The sequence below is a fragment of the Myxine glutinosa genome, chromosome 3, assembly GCF_964187855.1.
Source record: "Myxine glutinosa chromosome 3, kmMyxGlut1.1, whole genome shotgun sequence".
Lineage (NCBI taxonomy): Eukaryota > Metazoa > Chordata > Myxini > Myxiniformes > Myxinidae > Myxine > Myxine glutinosa.
Genome location: NC_136263.1, coordinates 13,360,295 through 13,381,972, shown reverse-complemented (window position 1 = coordinate 13,381,972; position 21,678 = coordinate 13,360,295). Strand labels below are relative to the sequence as shown.

The 21,678-nt window shown below is 48.5% G+C and overlaps 1 protein-coding gene across 1 annotated transcript in view; it reads right to left on the bottom strand.

Annotated features, from left to right (window-relative positions):
* Positions 1-9,583: 9,583 nt before the first annotated feature.
* The window catches only part of LOC137423806 (dedicator of cytokinesis protein 1), a 968,048-nt gene continuing 955,953 nt past the window's right edge, over positions 9,584-21,678 (bottom strand). The window contains exon 52 of the mRNA XM_078773719.1: positions 9,584-10,069. Coding sequence (XP_078629845.1) covers positions 9,992-10,069 — 78 coding nt within the window. The 3' untranslated portion in view covers positions 9,584-9,991. The remainder of the gene's footprint in view (positions 10,070-21,678) is intronic.

Below are 21,678 nucleotides of genomic sequence, written 5' to 3'. Positions count from 1 at the left end.
ACATGACCAAACCATCTCAACCTGGTTCTCTTCACAGCATCCATCACAGGCTCTATTCCGATCATCTTTCACAATTCATCATTTGTCTTCCTCTCTCTCAACGATACTCCACACATCCAACGAACAATTCGCATTTCCATCCTTTCCAGCCTTCGTTGCTGCTCTACGTTCATTACCCATGTCTTGCTCCCATAAATCATAACACTTCTCACACATGCAGCATACACCTTTCCCTTTAGCTTCAATGACATGCCCCTCCTCGTCAGCACACCACTCAGTTCCCGAAACTTCTTCCATGGACATCTCACTCCAGCAACCATTGCCGAGTCTGATCCACCTTCTCCATTCAGTAGGTCTCCTAGCTAGCAAAATGTTTTCACACCTTCCAGCTTCACGCCGTCTCCAAGATCCAACTCAACATTTCCTCCATCTGCAGCTCCCTCTGTGCACACCTTACACTTGAATGTAGCTGCCACACATAACTTATGACCCTCTCAGACCACAAGATTTTTGATGAACCCACTCTGCGCATATTGCACATTGAATGGAGTTCATTCCATTCAATGGAATATATATATATATATATATATATATATATATATATATATATATATATATATATATATATATATAATTTTTTAATACAATTTTATATATTCTTCTTTATACAGACTTGGCATTTAATATGGATTTTTTTTTTGTGGGGGTGAACTTACTTTTCAAGATGACTTAGAACCAAAAGTTCATTGGAATTATGTTGAAATTATTCTAGATTTTGTTAATGTGACCTTTAAAAGAAACAAAAACCACATTTGACATATCGAAGCAAATAAATTGATCCTTGAAAGTGATGTAAACTGATATCGAACTCAATTCACGGACAGTACTGTGTTAAACTTCTGTACGTTTTCCATAAGTATCTCTTTATTTTGCACATTAGCCAAATTTTTTTCCAACAAAAACAAAAGCTAAATTATGACTGGGATTACGGACAGTAAAATTACAGTTCAGTACTTCGTGTAACCCCCACAATCATTCAGGAGAGCACGTACACGTCGACGCATGCTGTTCACGAGATTTGCCAAGGTTTGGACAGGAATCGCTTGCTATGCAGTGACAATAGTCTGCTGCAATTCACGCACAGAGGTAGGCTGCTGGTCCAAGTTGTCGATTTGACGCGTTAATTCTGCCCACAAGTTCTCTATCGGATTCATATCCGGAGACATGGCAGGCCACTCCATATGCTCTACACCACAGTCAGCAAGAAAGTGTTGGATCATGCGAGCATGATGAGGCCGTGCATTGTCATCTTGGAAGACAAAGTTTCCTCGAAAGGCTGCACGAGCAAATGGAAGCAATGTTTCTTCCAGAATGACCCTGTGCTTGAACTGGTTCAGGTTTCCATTCAGAACAACCAGGTCAGTTTTGCCCCCTGCATGAAAAGCAGCCCAAACGGTCAACCCACCACCTCCAGCTTGGACTCTTGGCACTATACAATCTTCGTTGTGGGCTTCATGCACTTGTCTGCGCACTCGGACGCGGCCATTTTGATGATCGACCAGAAATCTAGACTCGTCACTGAAGGTCACGTGATTCCAGTGTCCTGGCTGCCATTGACGGTGCTCTCTGGCCCACTGCAATCGGCGCTGGCTGTGTTGTCTGGTCAGGCGTGGCTTTCTCAGGGGACGCCTGGCACGATAGCCTGCTTGAACCAGTCGTTGGTTGACTAGCCTTCTGGATACAGGCACATTTGTCAGTTGCTGCCACTCAACCCTAAGCCGATTAGCTGACTTGGTACGGCCATTGCAGACTAACCGGTGCAGCTGGCGATCATCTCTCCTTGTGGTTCTGCGTGGACGTCCTGGCCTCGGTATTGGAGTAGGGACACCCCTCTGAGCATTTCGTTTCAGGATCTTTGACAGCTGACCTTGAGTGATGCCATACTGCCGAGCAATAGCACGCTGTTTCATGCCAGAATTTCGTAAAGCCACCACTCCATGACAAACAGCATTGTCAAGTTGACGGACCATCTCCAAAGGAAGCGGCATTAACTTTTGTAGACGTGCAGCAGTTGTTTTCCACTAATATAGAACGCAACAACTCTTATATACCCGATTGTGAAGCCAATCGTCAAATGTACCTGTCCTTACATTTTGTCACGCCACCTGTGATATAATCCTGTTGTTGACTTCTTGCTGCGAAAGACAATCAGTGACATGGTTCTTTCAACAAAGACATCACCGAAGGGTAAAAGAAACTCACCAGATTGATATACTGAGTTCAGAAAGTAAACCCAAGTCAAGAAAAAAAATATATTCCATATTAAATGCCAAGTCTGTATATTCTTTATATATTCTTTTTATATAAAATATATATATATATATAATTAATATATACAGTCACGTGAAAAAGTAAGTACACCCCATGTAAAGTTTTGACTTTTTCAACATATGTCAACATACAGCTATTTGATCTTCATTTCAACAATATTGATAGATAAAGGTGATATAATATAACAAATATCATGAAACATTTACATTTTGTAGTCCATTGTATAATTTAAATAACCATAAATGAAAATTTCGCAAGTGGAAAAAGTAAGTACACCCCTATATTTATCACGACTTCAAACACCTAAAATTAGAATCAGGTGCACCAGCTCAGGTGCAAATGATTAGAACATCGTTAGAGAGGATCTTGGAGGAACCTGTCTTATTTAAACCTCAGAAATTTAGTTTGATTTGCTCTTTGTTGTTGAAGTGTGCGGCGTCACCATGCCTCGATCAAAAGAGCTCTCTGAGGCCTTCAGAAAGAAGGTTATAGATGCGTTCGAGTCTGGGAAGGGATTTAAAAAGATCTCCAAACAATTTGAAATCAATCATTCGACTGTCCGGAAGATCATCTACAAGTGGAGAAGATTCCAAGCAACTGCCAACATGTTCAGGCCAGGTCGCCCCAGCAAGTTCAGCCCGAGAGAAGACCCGCAAGATGCTGAAAGGAGTCTCTAAGAACCCCAGAATGTCATCACAGGACCTACAGGTAGCTCTTGCCACTGTTGATGTCAAAGTACACGAGTCTACCATTAGAAAGAGGCTGCACAAATTTGATCTACATGGGAGGTGTGCGAGGAGGAAACCTTTGCTGTCCAGGAAGAACATCAGGGCAAGACTAAAGTTTGCCAATGAACACCTAGGCAAAGACCAGCACTTCTGGAACAATGTGCTCTGGACAGATGAGTCAAAGGTAGAGCTATTTGGCCACAGTACCAGAAGACATGTTTGGTGAAAACCAAAGACAGCATTTGACCACAAGAACCTGATACCAACTGTAAAGCATGGTGTTGGAAATATTTTGGTTTGGGGCAGCTTTGCTGCATCAGGGCCTGGGCAGCTCACCATCATAGAATCCACTATGAATTCTTCATTGCACCAGAGGGTGCTGGAGGATAATGTCAGGCCATCTGTCGGAAAGTTGAAGCTCAACCGAAAGTGGACCTTGCAACATGACAATGACCCTAAACATATCAGTAAATCCACCAAGGAATGGCTGAAAATAAAGAAATGGAGGGTTCTGGAATGGCCAAATCAAAGCCTGGATCTAAATCCCATCGAGATGTTGTGGGGGGATTTGAAACGAGCTGTGCATGCAAAAAACCCCTCAAACATCGCACAACTGAAAAAATTCTGCATGGAGGAGTGGGCAAAAATTTCTCCCAGTCGATGTCAGAGACTGGTAGACAGTTATAAGAAATGCCTACTTGAGGTTGTTTCTGCCAAAGGGGGCAATACCACCTATTAGAGCCAAGGGTAAACTTACTTTTTCCACATGCAAAATTTGCATTTATGTCTATTTAAATTATACAATGGACGACAAAATGTAAATGTTTCATGATATTTGTTATATTATATCACCTTTATCTATCAATATTGTTGAAATGAAGATCAAATAGCTGTATGTTGAAATATGTTGAAAAAGTCAAAACTTTACGTGGGGTGTACTTCCTTTTTCACGTGACTGTATATATATATATCGATGATCCGAATGCACCCGGCGTTGCCCGGGTTCTTTTTGAATGAATTTACGACTATAATTCAGTGTGGCGAGAGAGGGGTGTATATTGTTGCGGTTTTGAGAATAAAGGAGGACCCTCCCTCGTAGGTAGACGTACCACAACATGTAGCCTCGCTGTAGTATAGTTATTTCTTCGTAAATGTAAGGTAGTCTCCTTTCCTGTGTTAGTTTTGCGTTGAGTAGGCCATTGAGTAGGCCTTGATTAGGCTGGAATGCCATGTGCTCGGCCTGAACAATTCTGGCAAGGCCGAAGGGAGGAGCTGCAGGGGGAGTGGCCGGTAAGCAACGAGCCGCCAATCAGAGTTCAAGGGGAGTGGCTCGCAACGGCGGCAAGAGGCGGGGCTTGGAACATTCGGCTAAGATCGGGGAGGGGCCATATAAGGCCCTGCCCTGAGCCCATTGAGCAGAACAGCAGCGGAGTTCGTGGGAGTTCGTCAGAGCTGAACGCGTCAGAACAAGAGACGAGGAGAGAGAGTCGCCCAGCCCCTGAACAAGTCAAAGCGCTTGCATTGAACTATTGTAATAGCCTCGTTGTACACGAACTCTCCCCGTGCCCTGTACCCTGCACTCTGCCGCTGTATTATCGCACTTTTGGAGGCGACCCATTCCAGGCCACAGACACGCGATCTCCTCCTGTCTGCATTTTCCCTGCATACGAGCCGTGACCACCAGAGGGCCACGCAGGGCGAGCTGTCCGGGAGCGACCGGCAGCAAGGCACGTTTGGCGCGTGAACCTGTCCCTCTTCCATTTCCCCGTGTGAGTGATTGGGCCCTTTGTCTGGGCATTAAGTTAACATTGTTTAAGTGCCTGCTCTGTGTCTCCTGATCCTTGTACATTCTAATAAATCGTGTTCTTCCTCTTATTTGACCGTTCCCATCCCTTCCATTAATTGGCCTAGCATAGTACGAATAAAACCGCTCGAATCGGGTTCCATAAAAGTAATAGCACAAGTCACGTGATACGCACACCGCTCGGGTGTAATCGATTAGCGTGGCTTGTGTGAGGTCCGATCCCCGTTTTCGTAGCAGTGTGGGTCAAAGGTACGTGCGGCGTCGACCCGATACCCTTTCTCACGCTCGTTGAGGAAGTGGCGATTCGGCCTCGTGGACACGAAGACCCAAGGGGAAAAGGAGTTCAATCCCTCCTTTGTAACGTGGACGGGCTTCGGGAGATCCGCAACAATATATATATGTATATATGTATGTATGTATGTATGTATGCATGCATGCATGTATGCATGTATGTATGTATGTATGCATGCATGCATGTATGTATGTATGTATGTATGTATGTATGTATGTATATATATATATATATATATATATATATATATATATATATATATATATGTATATATATATATATATATATACAGACTTGGCATTTTAAAAATGGAATTTTTTTTTCTTCTTGACTTGGGTTTACTTTCTGAACTCAGTATATCAATCTGGTCAGTTTCTTTTATCCTTCGGTGATGTCTTTGTTGAAAGAACCATGTCACTGATTGTCTTTCGCAGCAAGAAGTCAATAACAGGATTATATCACAGGTGGCATGACAAAATGTAAGGACAGGTACATTTGACGATTGGCTTCACAATCGGGTATATAAGGGTTGTTGCGTTCTGTATTAGTGGAAAACAACTGCTGCACGTCTACAAAAGTGATTGCCGCTTCCTCTGGAGACGGTCCGTCAACTTGACAATGCTGTTTGTCATGGAGTGGTGGCTTTACGAAATTCTGGCATGAAACAGCGTGCTATTGCTCGGCAGTATGGCATCACTCAAGGTCAGGTGTCAAAGATCCTGAAACGAAATGCTCAGAGGGGTGTTCCTACTCCAATACCGAGGCCAGGACGTCCACGCAGAACCACAAGGAAAGATGATCGCCAGCTGCACCGGTTAGTCTGCAATGGCCGTACCAAGTCAGCTAATCGGCTTAGAGCTGAGTGGCAGCAACTGACATATGTGCCTGTATCCAGAAGGCTAGTCAACCTACGACTGGTTCAAGCAGGCTATTGTGCCAGGCGTCCCTGAGAAAGCGACACCTGACCAGACAACACAGCCAGCGCCGATTGCAGTGGGCCAGAGAGCACCGTCAATGGCAGCCAGGACACTGAAATCACGTGACCTTCAGTGACGAGTCTAGATTTCTGGTCTATCGTCAAGATGGCCGCGTCCGAGTGCACAGACAAGTGCATGAAGCCCACAACGAAGATTGTATAGTGCCAAGAGTCCAAGCTGGAGGTGGTGGGGTGACCGTTTGGGCTGCTTTTCATGCAGGGGGCAAAACTGACCTGGTTGTTCTGAATGGAAACCTGAACCAGTTCAAGTACAGGGTCATTCTGGAAGAAACATTGCTTCCATTTGCTCGTGCAGCCTTTCGAGGAAACTTTGTCTTCCAAGATGACAATGCACAGCCTCATCGTGCTCGCATGATCCAACACTTTCTTGCTGACCGTGGTGTAGAGCATATGGAGTGGCCTGCCATGTTCCCGGATATGAATCCGATGGAGAACTTGTGGGCAGAATTAACGCGTCAAATCGACAACTTGGACCAGCAGCCTACCTCTGTGCGTGAATTGCAGCAGACTATTGTCACTGCATCGCAAGCGATTCCTGTCCAAACCTTGGCAAATCTCGTGAACAGCATGCCTCGACGTGTACGTGCTCTCCTGAATGCTCGTGGGGGTTACACGAAGTACTGAACTGTAATTTTACTGTCCGTAATCCCAGTCATTATTTAGCTTTTGTTTTTGTTGAAATTTTTTTTGGCTAATGTGCAAAATAAAGAGATACTTCTGGAAAACGTACAGAAGTTTAACACAGTACTGTCCATGAATTGAGTTCGATATCAGTTTACATCACTTTCAAGGATCAATTTATTTGCTTGGAAATGTCAAATGTGGTTTTTAGCCGCGTCGCAGACGCTGCTCATAGAGTGCACTCTGCTGTTGTTGTTGTTACCATGTCTTCTTCTTCTTCTTTTTCTTCTTCTTCTTGTTGTTCTTGCAGAGAAGACAAAACCTCAAAGCTCCACCCATTCTGGGAACCATAGCTCCACCCATTCTGGGAGAGCCTTCATATAAACAAATATCCACCATTTTATTAACTCGCATAGCTTTGAGGCCTGTTTTGTAGGCCCGTGGTGTCTTCCTCTCACACAGTTTTCTTTCAAATCAAATTCGATATATCATTTCATTTTTCACAGTCGCCAACATAGTTTTAGACTCGGTTGAAAAAAAACGGGAAGAAAATGCGATGAAAGTTGCCCTTTATAGAACGAAATGAATTCTCAAAGGCCTGTAACTTCAAGTCCATTGACATATATTTTTTTAAAATCGCGGCATGCTCAGTCATACACCGCCCGAAATAAGAGACGGGAAAATGCCGAGATATATATATTTTGTTTAAATCGCGGCATGCCTAGTCATACACCGCCCGAAATAACAGACGGGAAAATGCCGAGATATATTAAAAATTCGTCCATTTGATGACAATCGTCACGATGAAATATTTAATTTATACGTCGTCACAATAATGTGGAGAGAGGAGAGGAGCATAGCTTCGCTCACGTGTCGCCAAATACGGGAAATTGCCGAGATATATATATTTTTAAATCGCGGCATGGTCAGTCATACACCGCCTGAAATAACAGAGGGGAAAATGCCGAGATATATTAAAAATTCGTCCATTTGATGACAATCGTCACGATGAAATATTTAATTTATACGTCGTCACAATAATGTGGAGAGAGGAGCATAGCTTCGTTCACGTGTCGCCACACACGGGAAATTGCCGAGATATATTTTTTTTTCAATCGTGGCATGGTCAGTCATACACCGCCTGAAATAACAGACGGGAAAATGCCGATATATATTAAAAATTCGTCCATTTGATGACAATCGTCACGATGAAATATTTAATTTATACGTCGTCACAATAATGTGGAGAGAGGAGCATAGCTTCGTTCACGTGTCGCCACACACGGGAAAATGCCGAGATATATATTTTTCAATCGCGGCATGGTCAGTCATACACCGCCCGAAATAACAGACGGGAAAATGTCGAGATATATATATTTTGTTTAAATCGCGGCATGGTCAGTCATACACCGCCTGAAATAACAGACGGGAAAATGCCGAGATATATTAAAAATTCGTCGCCACACACGGGAAATTGCCGAGATATATTTTCACTTTGCACAAAAATAACATCAAGTAATCGAATCAATAGGAATGTCCTGTGCTTATAACATCGACGTTATAGGCACAGCTGCATCTAGGCATTGTGTAACATCGACGCGGCTTTTGTTTTAATTAAAACTTTTTGTACTTGTTGTTTCTTTTAAAGGTCACATTAACAAAATCTAGAATAATTTCAACATAATTCCAATGACCTTTTGGTTCTAAGTCATCTTGAAAAGTAAGTTCACTTCCACAAAAGAAAAAAATCCATATTAAATGCCAAGTCTGTATATACACAATACATATATTAATATATTGAGGGCCAAGGGGTAAGAGGTGAAAAGAGGAGGAGGTGGAAAGTAAGAGGGCTGTCAGATGCTTGTGATTGGCAGGTGGTGGCAGACCTAATGCCACAATTGGTATTCCCATAGGAGATCTGTGTGGCAAGGTTGCGGCCTGACATTGTCATCTGGTCAGGTGAAACAAGACATGTCATCTTAGGGGAATTGTCTGTACATTGGGAAGAGAACATGGAGGAGGTGCACGAGAGGAAGAGAGGAAAGTACAGTGAGCTGGAGGCAGAGTGAGGAGAGAAGGGTTGGCGAGTTTCTTGTCAGCCATTTGAGGTGGGGTGTAGAGGGTATATTGACAATTCCTTTTCTGCATTTCTTGCTCGGCTTGGAGTGTGTGGGACAGAAAGAAGGAGGATGTGTGAGAGGGTGTGTGTGTGTGTGTGTGTGTGTGTGTGTGTGTGTGTGTGTGTGTGTGTGTGTGTGTGTTGCAGGAGTGTGTGTGGTTTTGCATGAATGTGTTTTTGTTTGAGCGGTGCATGTTGTAAGGGTAGGTAATCGGTTGTTTTTTTTTTGGTGTGTGAGTGAGTGGATGAGGGGTTGTGAATTCTGGGAGTGGAGTTGGTTTTGTTGTTGTAGTCTGTGTTCTCACTGGCTGGGGGTGGGGGTATGTACGCATCCAGGTGGAGCTGCTGCATGTGGAGGTGTATGTGCCCCTACTGGCCCACATTAGCTGACCGTATCGAGGTTGAAGGGCCGAAACGGGATGATGCTGAGGACCTCGACTGAGGACCTGGTCAGTGAGGCATACTTGTGACCAGGTGTGTTCTGAAATATATATATATATATATATCGTGCAACTATAAATTGTAGCCAAATTATGAAATGCAAATCACAGGTATGACATGTTGACAAGACACTAGCAGACATATCCCATCCGACCCAATGCAGGTTGGAATAAAGAAATGTCCTTACGGAGCGTAGTCCATACGTACTTCCCTGTTCTCTCCAAATTATGACACACTGCCAAAAAAGTAAATCAATAACCTTTTGATTTCTCAAAGTTTAATATAATCACAAACAAAAGTGTTCAAACATCAAATATTAGATTTACTTTCAACTTTGAATGAAAAGGTAAAAGCGGCACGATAACAAAATTAACATCATGAAAGAAATCGAACAACCTGATCCATCTGCTCTTGAAGCGTTAATTATTTAATTTTGCAGCACCCAACAGGTTTCTTCTTCAGCACCCAACAGATTTACCCGCTGCCTCGGCTTGTTCTCTGCTGCTTGCGGAGGGTTGGGGGGTTCATCGTCAACATGCTGATGTTGCTGAGTATAGATGCCTGCCGTGACAACTTATGGGCACCTTGCGCGTTAGCAAGGTTGTTTGCAAAGGCACTTGGCACCGTCCACACCCACAGCCGTCAACGCAGGGAAAGGTCATGACTGATGTTCTCGGGAGGGATGCTTGGGAGGTGATTCAGATGTTGCTTTTAACTGATTGAGTGTTTGCTTTATCTGTGGGTGGTTGGGTTAGAAGAAGAACAATGAAGTCTATAAAAACTATTTAAAAAATTCAATAAAAACTATAAAAACAATTTTAAAAAACAATCCCTTTTAAGGCCATTTTTCCCTGCGAGAGCGGGGGTGAGCCTTGCGGACGCCATGACAATCATCATTGTTCCCTTTTTGAGGCAATATTTTTATGGCCGGATGCCCTTCTTGGCGCCAGCCCTTTCGTCGCCTCTTACGACGCGCAGGGATACGGTGTACCTATTCTAAACCGGGGCACACACTGGCACATTCATCCCAGCAAGCTGGTATTCAATTTGCCGACCTCGGAAGGATGACAAGCTGAGTCAACCCCCTGGCATTATTTCAACGATCGACCGGGATTCAAACTCAGGATCCTAGGATCCCAATCCAGCACCCTAACCGCTAAGCCAACACCAGGCTCGGAAAGGTAACTTTAAGGGAAAAAAAAAATTCCTCATTTCAGTAACTATGCCATCAGACACAACTTATGTTTCACCTGAACAGGACTTGATGATAATACTTGTGAATTATCTGCGGCAAAACTCAAATGGTGATCTTCACTAAATGTATCCCCCTACGATTAGTTTGCAATTCGTCACTGGATTTTACACCAATATGCCTACAAATTTTATTACGGACCCGAGGCATCAAAAATCTACATGTATCGAATAAACAATTTCAAACTGAGCATCTCGCTGCCATTAGGGTATTTAAATTGCATCAGATGTGGCAATAAATGTGAATTGTTGATCCCAGCTTGCCAACTTGATGACAGATTATGTCATTTGTATTTTTGCCTCCACCATTCCTACCCTGTTTAGAAACCCATGTGGGATAGTTTGCTAGTTTTTCCAATACACACAAGTCACAGGGGCTATCCCTAAAAAAGTGGTGGGGGAGGGGGGGGGTGGGGCAGAGGAAAATAAGCTTTGAGTATATACACTGCATGGCCAAAAGTATGCGGACACCATTTCTAATTAGTGGATTCGGCTGTTTCAGCCACACCCATTGCTGACAGGTATATATAATGAAGCACACAGCCATGCAATCTCCATAGACAAACATTGGCAGTATAATGGGCCGTACTGAAGAGCTCAGTGACTTTCAACGTGGCAATGTCATAGGATGCCACCTTTACAACAAGTCAGTTCGTCAAATGTCTGCCCTGCAAGAGCTGCCCTGGTCAACTTTAAGTGCTGTTATTTTGAAGTGGAAACCTCTAGGAGCAACAACAGCTCAGCTGCCAAGTGGGAGGCCACACAAGCTCGCAGAACGGGACCGCTGAGTGCTGAAGCGCGTAGCTCGTAAAAATTGTCTGTCCTCGGTTGCAACACTCACTACCGAGTTCCAAACTGCCCCTGGAAGCAACGTCAGCACAACAACTGTTCGTTGGGAACTTGATGAAATGGGTTTCCAAGGCCAAGCAGCCACACACAAGCCGAAGATCACCATGCGCAATGCCAAGCGTCAGCTGGAGTTGTGTAAAGCTCGCCGCCATAGGACTCTGTAGCTGTGGAAACGCGTTCTCTGGAGTGATGAATCATGCTTCACCATCTGGGATTCCGACGGACGAATCTGGGTTTGGTGGATGCCAGGAGAACGCTTCCTGCCCGAATGCATAGCCTCAACTGTAAAGTTTGGTGGAGCAGGAATAATGGTCTGGGGCTGTTTTTCATGGTTCGGGCTCGGCTCCATAGTTCCAGTGAAGGGAAATCTTAATGCTACAGCATACAATGACATTCTCGATGATTGTGTGCTTCCAACTTTGTGGCAACAGTTTGGGGAAGGTCCTTTCCTGTTTCAACATGACAATGCCCCCATGCACATAGCGAGGTCCATAGGGAGATGGTTTGTCGAGATCGGTGTGGAAAAACTTGACTGGCCTGCACAGAGACCTGACCTCAACCCTATTGAACACATTTGGGATGAATTGGAACGCCGACTGCGAGCCAGGACTAATCGCCCAACATCAGTGCCCAATCTCACTAATGCTCTTATGGCTGAATGGAAGCAAATCCCCACAGCAATGTTCCAACATCTAGTGGAAAGCCTTCCCAGAAGAGTGGAGGCTGTTATAGCAGCAAATTAGGGACCAACTCCATATTAATGCTCATGATTTTGGAATGAGATGTTCGATGTTCAGGTGTCCACATACTTATGGCCATGTAGTATTTTTACGTGTATATTTATATAGTCGGCGCCATATATATTGGCACCCTTGCACATTTTTCAAATAACTCACAATTTTCTCCAAAAATAAGTTGAAATTGCCGAAAGTATTTGGTTTCCACAATTTTTTATTTCACTGTTAATATTACAGAACCTTTGTTTTTGATTCAGAACTTAATATATCCTTTTAAATCAGAAAATAAAAATAAATGGCATTGACAAACTTATAGACACCCAAGACTTAATATTTGGTAGCACAGACTTTGGACAAAATAACTGCAGGCAGGCGCTTCCGATAGCCATGAATGAGCTTCCTACACCTCTCTACTGGCAGTTTATCCCACTCTTCTTGTGCAAACTGCACCCCACAGGTGTTCAATGGGATTTATATCTGGACTCATTGCTGGCCACTTCAGAACAGTCCAGTGTTTATCTTGAACCATTCCTGGGTGCTTTTTGAAGTGTGTTTGGGGTCATTGTCCTGCTGCAAGACCCATGACCTTTGACAGAGACCCAGCTTTCTGACACTGGGTTGAACATTGTGCTCCAAAATTCCTTGGTAATCTCCTGATTTCATGATGCCATGCACACATTCAAGGCACCCAGTGCCAGAGGCAGCACAGCAACCCCAAAACATCACTAAACCTCCTCCATGTTTGACTGTAGGGAAAGTGTTCTTTTCTATGAAGGCTTCATTTTGTTTTCTGGAAACATAGAGATGATGTGCTTTACCAAAACGCTCTAATTTGGTCTCATCTGTCCACAGGACATTCTCCCAGAAGGATTTTGGCTTGTTCAGGTGTGTTTTTAGCAAACTCCTGTCGGGCTTTCTCGGGAGTGGGGTCCTTCTGGGTCTCCTGCCATAGAAGCCGCTTTCATTGAGTTGGCGACGGATGGTGCGAGTTGAAACTGTCGTACCTAGTGTCTGAAGGTCAGCTTGAATCTGTTTGGCAGTTGATAGAGGTGCTTTCTCCACCATTCGAACAATCCTTTGCTGCAATCTTCGAGCAAGTTTTGTCTTGTGTCCACATCCAGGGAGGTTGGCTTCAGTGCCATGGGCCTTACACTTCCTGATAACATTGCGTCTGGTGGATGCAGGAACATCAAGGTCGCTGGAGATGGACTTGTAGCCTTGACATTTTCCATGCTTGGCTAAAATCTTTGTCTGACCTTCTCAGACAATTCCCTGGTTTTCTTTCTTTTCTCCATGCTATTTGCTGTACACACAGTGACACAAAACAGCAGTATGACTCCTTTTCTCTATTCAAACTGGTTGAATGAGTGATTTCTATATTGCAGGCACCTGCAACTCACCACAGGTGAGTTCATTTCCAAGGTAAAGGAGAATCACCTGCTTGAAATCTAATTATTTCTAACAACTTCTAAAAGGTGCCAATAATATTGTCCAGTAGTCAGGGCCCTTAGGGATATTTTGGGGCCGTTTGGTTCAAATTCTTCCAAAAGCACCAAATTTGGCCCAGATGTTGCCCATGCCATACTCTTTCGATTTTTTACGGGCGCCAAAAATGGCGCCCCCCCCCCCCCGGGGGCCCCATATTGGCGAAATACTAAATGGCCACCACCCGGATTAGAGGAAAATCAGTTAAATAACCAAAAGGGTTGGAATCATGTATGATACCACTTTTCAGGGGTTTTCGAGGTCGAGGAATCCAATTATGATGTTATTTTGATGATTCGAGGTCAAGGTCAACCCTCAAGGTCATCTTAAAGGTCATTTTTGAGTCAAACATGTCGGTTTTTTAGTTTTTTGTCAAGATTCACGCGAGGTTCACCATTTTATGTTTCTGGGTTGGGTAATCGAACTCTGACCTTATTTTTGACAATTAGAGGAAATATTTACATGTCTATTTCCTAATTTTCAGGCATATGCAGTTCATCAGTCTCATTACAAAGGTACGGATTTTGATGTTTTATGAACTGTATGCCATATCCTTGTGTTTAATTTTTGTGCGATCATGATCCGGGTTCATGTATACATGTCATAAATATGACGTCATGTCATGTGACCTGGCGGCCATATTGGATTTTATGAAAACCTTAAAAATGGATCCCTGCCTTTATTTTTCGATCGATTCATTTTGAACTTTGACCACTTATAGTACGCCATGTGATTGGATGCATATCCTAATTATGACGTCATAGGTCAGGTGACATGGCGGGATGGACCGGTATGGTCCCCGGATCATACCGCCCTTGGCGCCCGTCAAAAATCGAAAGAGTATGGCATGGGCAGCATCTGCGCCAAATTTGATGCTTTTGGAAGAATTTGAACCAAAATATCCCTCAGGGCCCTGACTACGGGCCATTTTAGGATTTCTGCATGGAATAAGCTAAGATATAGTCATTTTTTCAGCTTTTTTTGTTTTGTTTCACTGCAAACCAAATAAATACATTTGTGGATAAATACATTTTTAGGATTTTTGTCCTGAATGACAAATTGGGGAATGTCAGCCTCATGGTTTTATATGAATTACCAATCTTGGGCGTTGCAAAATGAGCTTGTACCACTTTCCTTTAATCCATTTAATAATAAAATCTGTGGTTAAAAATTTATTAACTTTGAACTTCTTTTTATTAATTTTATTTTTAAAATAAGTATTTTTAATCAAAGCTTTGCAATAAAAAATTACTTCTCTGCAAACCATGTATCACAAATTAAAGAAACCCATAGAAAAAGGTTTTATTGCAAATCGAATTGACACACAATGTTTTTGGTTTTCACATTCCCGTCTTCTCCCGTTTGATTTTCATCAAGAACATTTCTCGGGTATTTTTGGGGCACTTCCCATCCTTCATGCAGGAAGAGCTGACACTTTTTCAAGAGTTTTCTTTTACGATTATGTCAAACAGACAGGGATCATGTTGAGGATCGGGTAAATGTGAGCTGATGACCTGGTCTTTGTGATTTGGCTTCATTTTCTCCTTCAGCCATACCAAGATGTGGGCCTGAGGCTTCTTTTTCCATTTGATGGAGTACCTCCAGCATCGAGTTGGTCCAAATACGGAAGTGTTGGTAGTAGCGTGCATGAGCTTTTGCCTGAAGATCCTTGAAAACAAAATTGTGGCGGTCGTAATGTGTGTCTGTCCGGGCATCAGCTCTGCTTGAATCTTTGGCCAATTAGGATTGCAAGTGAATGCCATAAACAGGTCGGGCCTTCCCTGGTTTCTGACGAATATCATAGGATCCTGAGTTTGTGTACTCGTGCATGTAGCGTGGGCTCCCAGTGAAGGTGGATGGTAAAATCACCAACTGGACAAGGTAGTTGGCATTTCCATCATTGGCTACTGCATCTCGTAGGTGAATATATTCGGCCACTCTAAGTTTCCGCTGGTTGAGACATAAATACAGCAGTCGCTCACTCTCAATCTTGGCATGCATGCCAACCGCAAGCTGGTGGAAGAGTTGGCAGCATCTCAAGATGTGATCGACATTTCCATCTCGCACCATCATTCTGAATGCATAAAAGTTAATGGCAGATACCTTCTTGCCACTTGACAGGCATACATTTCCTAGGCTTAATCTGCATGATGAGGAAGTGGTAGCCATCTTCTCCATGTGCCAAAAGATGAGAGGGTATTGCAAGGCATCATAGGACCTATGCGTCTCTGCCACTCTCTGCAGCTGGTTGTTTTTTTTGTATACTAAGTCGAGGCTCGTATAACAGCTAACACGGGACATATAATAAAGGGAGCGGGAAACAAGAGGGGAGAGAGAGGGAAGCACAACAACAGGAGAGAACAAGGACATCCTGACATCTGTGGAAGTGACAGGGCTGGGGCAGGGTACATGGGACAAAGAAGATGGAGACAACAAGCACTTTCAGGAAATAAAACTGAATTTGAAGGAGGTGGATTTAGGGTGTTTAACGGGGGTAGAAAATATCAAGATTTTGGATGGGGGAAGATATGAGATGGTGGTAAAAGTTATTTTGAAGACCTTGAGGGAGGAGTGGGATTGAAGACAGACATGATGTTTGAAGACAGACATAATTGAAGACAGACATGAAGACAGACATATGTATATATATACAGTGCATTCAGAAAGTATTCAGACCCCTTCACTTTTTTCACATTGTGTTATGTTGCAGCCTCATGCTGAAATCGTTTAAATTCATTTTTTCCCTCATCAATCTGCACTCCTTACCCCATAACGACAAAGAGAAAACAGGACTTTAGAAAGTTTTGCAAATTTATAAAATAGAAAAAACTGAAATATTGTGGCAGACACAAAAGCCCACTGGCGTGGTGACATCATTCCACGCACCGAGTGGGCGGTGGCCACGCCCGAGGGGTAGGCGTGGCCTCATGATATACCCCGGGCGACCAGCCCGGAGGAGTTGAGTGTTACAGTGTAGTCTTACAATAAAGACGTTTATATGTTACCGCTTGTCCGCTTCCTCCTTGCTCACAAGCAGCGAGCGTAACGCCGCGCTTTACTGGTGACCCTCGACGTTGGATCTGCCGGAGCGATCCTTCCACACGCGACGCCATCGCCATGGCCGCCTTCGTCAAACTTCCGGAATTTTGGGAGGCTCAGGCCGAAGTCTGGTTCGTCCAGGCCGAAGCCCAATTTCAGCTTCGGCACCTCACCGGCGATGACACGCGCTACTGCCACGTCGTCGCCTCCCTCGGGCCCGGCACGGCCGCTCGAGTTGTGTCCGTCCTTCGCCACCCACCGGACGGCCACAAGTACGAGGCACTCAAGCGGCTACTCCTAGCCACGTTCAGCCTCACGGACGACGCACGGGCCGACCGCCTCCTGGATCTCCCCGAGCTCGGTGAGACGCGCCCGTCGGTCCGAATGGACCATATGCTGTCACTGTTGGGCGACGAAGCCCCCGGTTCGCTATTCCGGGCGCTTTTCCGTCGCCAACTTCCAGCGCAGGTTCGCCTCGCGTTGGCCGGGACCGGGCTAACGGAACCCCGAGCATTGGCGGCCGAGGCGGACAAGTACTTCGCCGCTTCGGACACGCGGGCGAGCGTTGGCGTGGCCGTCACGGCCTTCGACGCTGATGTTCCACAGCATCATCTTCTACAGCACGCTGATGTTCCACAGCATCATCTTCTACAGCACGCTGATGTTCCACAGCATCATCTTCTACAGCACGCTGATGTTCCACAGCATCATCTTCTACAGCACGCTGTGGTTCAGCAGCATGCTGATACGCACCTCGTGAACGCCGCCACGCCCCGCCCACCGCCGCGGCGAAAACCGCCACCGCGGGGAAACCCGTCGACTCCACCGGCCTGGCGGAGCCAGCCGCACTCCTCCAGCTCCACCACCTGGTGCTGGTTCCACGCCAAGTTCGGCCACGAAGCTCGGCGGTGTCATCCGCCGTGCTCCTTCAACGGGTCGGGAAACGCCCGGGCCGGCGCTCAATTGTGGCGATGAGCGCCGGCCGTTCGAGCAGCCTGCTGTTCATAACGGACACCTTCTCCGGGCGCCGTTACCTGTGCGACACGGGAGCACAGGTGAGTGTCATTCCCGCCGGCACGTCAGACAAGCACGCCGCGGGTGGGGGCCCCGCGCTGCTTGCCGCGAACGGGACGCCCATCCGTACATACGGAAAACGCTGCCTCTCTCTGCGGTTTGGAGGGCAGGTTTTCCGATGGACGTTCGTCACCGCCGACGTGCCCATGGCACTGCTTGGCGCGGACTTCCTGTGCGCTAATGGGCTCCTGGTCGACGTCAAGCGCAGACGGCTGGTCCAGGCCGAGACGTTCAGCTCGCTCGCATGTGCGTTGCCCAGCTCAACGAGCGGCTTGCCAAGCGGCTTGCCGAACGATTCGGTTCCGGCCACGTTGGTCTGTACGCTTCCGGCAGCGGACGCATTCACCCGCCTCCTCGCCGGCTTCCCGGCCCTCACGCGGCCCACCTTCTTGGCGGGGGCCGTCAAGCACGGGGTGGCCCATCACATCCCCACCGTCGGGCCACCGGTCTACGCCCGGGCACGCCGCCTCGAGCCGACGAAGCTGGCGGTGGCAAAAGCGGAGTTCGCTACCCTGGAGCGACTCGGCATCGTTCGGCGCTCAGAGAGCGCTTGGGCGTCGCCGCTGCACATCGTGCCGAAGCCCGGCGGGGGATGGCGACCGTGCGGGGACTATCGCCGTCTCAATGACGCCACGACTCCCGACCGCTACCCCGTCCCCCACATTCAGGACTTTTCCGCCCGTTTGGCGGGCAGGTCCTTCTTCTCGAAGGTGGACCTCATACGCGGCTACCATCAGGTCCCCGTCAGGCCGGAGGACGTCCCGAAGACGGCGGTCATCACGCCATTCGGACTCTTCGAGTTCCTGCGCATGCCCTTCGGTCTGAAGAATGCGGCTCAGGCGTTCCAGCGACTGATGGACAGCGTCCTGCGCGACTTGGATTTTGTCTACGTCTACCTGGACGATATCCTCGTCGCCAGCGCATCCCGCGAAGAGCACCTACGCCACCTCCGCACGCTCTTCGAACGCCTGGGCCAGCATGGCCTGATTGTGAACCCCGCAAAGTGCCGGTTCGGCGCCGCCACAATCGATTTTCTGGGGCACCGTGTCACCAGGCACGGCGCCGTCCCCCTGCCGGCCAAGGTGGAGGCGGTGAAGGGGTTTCCGCGCCCCCGCACGATCAGAGGGCTGCAGGAGTTCCTGGGCATGGTGAACTTTTACCATCGGTTCCTGCCCCGTATCGCCCAGCTCCTGCGCCCCCTGCACGAAGCTCTCCGAGGTAAGCCGGGCAAAGGCGACGTTACCTGGACCGAGCAGATGGACACGGCGTTCACGGGCGCGAAGCTCGCCTTGGCTAACGCCACCATGCTCGCGCACCCGGCGCCCGATGCACCGATCGCCCTCACCACCGATGCCTCGGACTACGCGGTGGGCGCGGTGCACGAGCAATGGGTGCGTGGAGCTTGGCAACCGCTGGCGTTCTTTAGCCGGCAGCTTCGCCCGCCCGAACGCCGTTACAGTACCTTCGACCGCGAGTTGCTCGGACTTCACTTGGCGGTCAGGCACTTCCGCCATCTGCTCGAGGGCCGGGCGTTCACTGCCTTCGTCGACCACAAGCCGCTGATCTTCGCGATGGGCAAGGTCACCGAGCCGTGGTCGGCCCGGCAGCAGCGTCACCTCTCGGCCGTGTCCGAGTACACGACGGACATCCAGCACGTCGCGGGGAAGGACAACCCGGTGGCGGATTGCCTTTCCCGGGCCGTCGCCCACGCAGTCCACCTCGGCATCGACTATGCCCGGATGGCAGCGGACCAGGCCGCTGACCCCGACGTCCAGGCCTTGCGGACCGCCGTCACGGGCCTCCGCATCACCGAGGTGCCGTTCGACGGCGCGGGCGCGGCTCTCTTGTGCGACGTCTCCCTCGGGCGTCCTCGCACCATTGTGCCCGCGGGCTGGCAGCGCCAGGTGTTTGACGCCATCCACGGCCTGTCCCACCCGGGCGCGAGGGCCTCCCAAAGGCTGATCGCCGACAAGTTCGTCTGGCATGGCCTCCGGAAGGCCGTCCGCGGCTGGGCCAGGACGTGCCTCGCGTGCCAGCGCGCCAAGGTGCACCGGCACACCCAGGCCCCGTTGGCCCCGTTCACGGTGCCGGAACGCCGGTTTGACCACGTCCACGTGGACCTGGTGGGACCTCTGCCCCCCTCGCGGGGTTTCACCTACGTCCTCACCATGGTGGACCGCACCACCCGGTGGCCGGAGGCCGTGCCCTTGGCGTCGACAACGGCGGCCGATGTCGCGCAGGCTTTCATCGCCACCTGGGTCGCCCGGTTCGGCGCCCCCTCAGACATCTCATCCGACCGCGGCCCCCAGTTCACCTCGGAGCTCTGGGGGGCGGTTGTGCAGGGGCTCGGGGTCCGGCTGCACCGAACCACGGCCTACCACCCCCAGGCTAACGGCCTGTGTGAGCGATTTCACCGCTCATTGAAGGCCGCGCTCCGGGCCACCCTCCGCGACGGCGGCTGGGTCGACAGGCTCCCCTGGGTCCTGCTGGGCCTCCGGACGGTGCCCAAGGAGGACCTGCGCGCATCCGCGGCGGAGTTGGTCTTCGGGCAACCGCTGCGGGTGCCGGGCGAGTTCCTCCCCGACTCCACGGCACCATGGTCCGCGGCACAGCAGCGCTCCGCTCTGCAAGAGACCGCCCAGAGGTTCGCCCCGGTGCCAACGGCATGCCACGGGCACCCACCGACGCACGTCGCCCCGGAGCTTCGCACGGCGGAGTACGTCTTCGTCCGCCACGATGCCCATCGGACACCACTGCGGCCCCCGTACGACGGGCCTTTCCGCGTGCTGGAGACCGGGGCGAAGCACTTCACCCTGGACATCGGCGGTACTCCTGACCGCGTTTCGGTAGACCGCCTCAAGCCGGCCCACCTCGATGTGGACCATCCACCGCCAGTGGCCCGACCCCCACGTCGGGGCCGCCCTCCTGCGGGCGGACCCCCGGCACCGCCCAGCCCCGCCGCCACGGCGCCCCCCGGTCCTGCACCCATCCCAGGGGCAGCCAGGGGCATCCCACCTGGTATCCCTGCACCCCGGACGCCGCCGATCGCCAGGGGGCGCTTCGGCCGGGTCATTCGTCTGCCCCGCAAACTGGCCCTCCAGGTGCGCGGGAATTCTGGGGGGGCGCGTGTGGCAGACACAAAAGCCCACTGGCGTGGTGACATCATTCCACGCACCGAGTGGGCGGTGGCCACGCCCGAGGGGTAGGCGTGGCCTCATGATATACCCCGGGCGACCAGCCCGGAGAAGTTGAGTGTTACAGTGTAGTCTTACAATAAAGACGTTTATATGTTACCGCTTGTCCGCTTCCTCCTTGCTCACAAGCAGCGCGCGTAACGCCGCGCTTTAATATCACATTTACATAAGTATTCAGACCCTTTGCTGTGACACTTGAAATTTATCTCAGGTGCCTCCCATTTCTCTTGATCATCTTTGAGATGTTTCTACACCTTGATTGGAGTCCACTTGTGGTAAATTCAATCGATTGGACATGATTTGGCAAGGGACACACCTGTCTATATAAGGTCTCACAGCTGACAATGCATATCAGAGCAAAAACCAAGTCAGTGGCCAGACGGAAGCCTATCCTCAGTGAAAGACACAAGAAAGCCCACTCGGAGTTTGCAAAAAAGCACCTAAAGGACTCTCAGACTGTGAGAAACAAGACTCTGGGGTCTGATGAAGCGAAGATTGAACTGTTTGGCTTCCGTCTGGCCACTCTGCCATAAAGCTCAGATCGGTGGAGTGTTGCAGTGATGGTTGTCCTTCTGGAAGTTTCTCTCATCTCCACACAGGATCTCTGGAGCTCAGCATATCTAGCTCAGCTCAGCGTCTTCTACCGACTCCTCTCCGGCCTTGCTCCTCCAGCTCTCTCTGGGTTCTGTCCCCCAAATATTCCTACAGGTCGCACA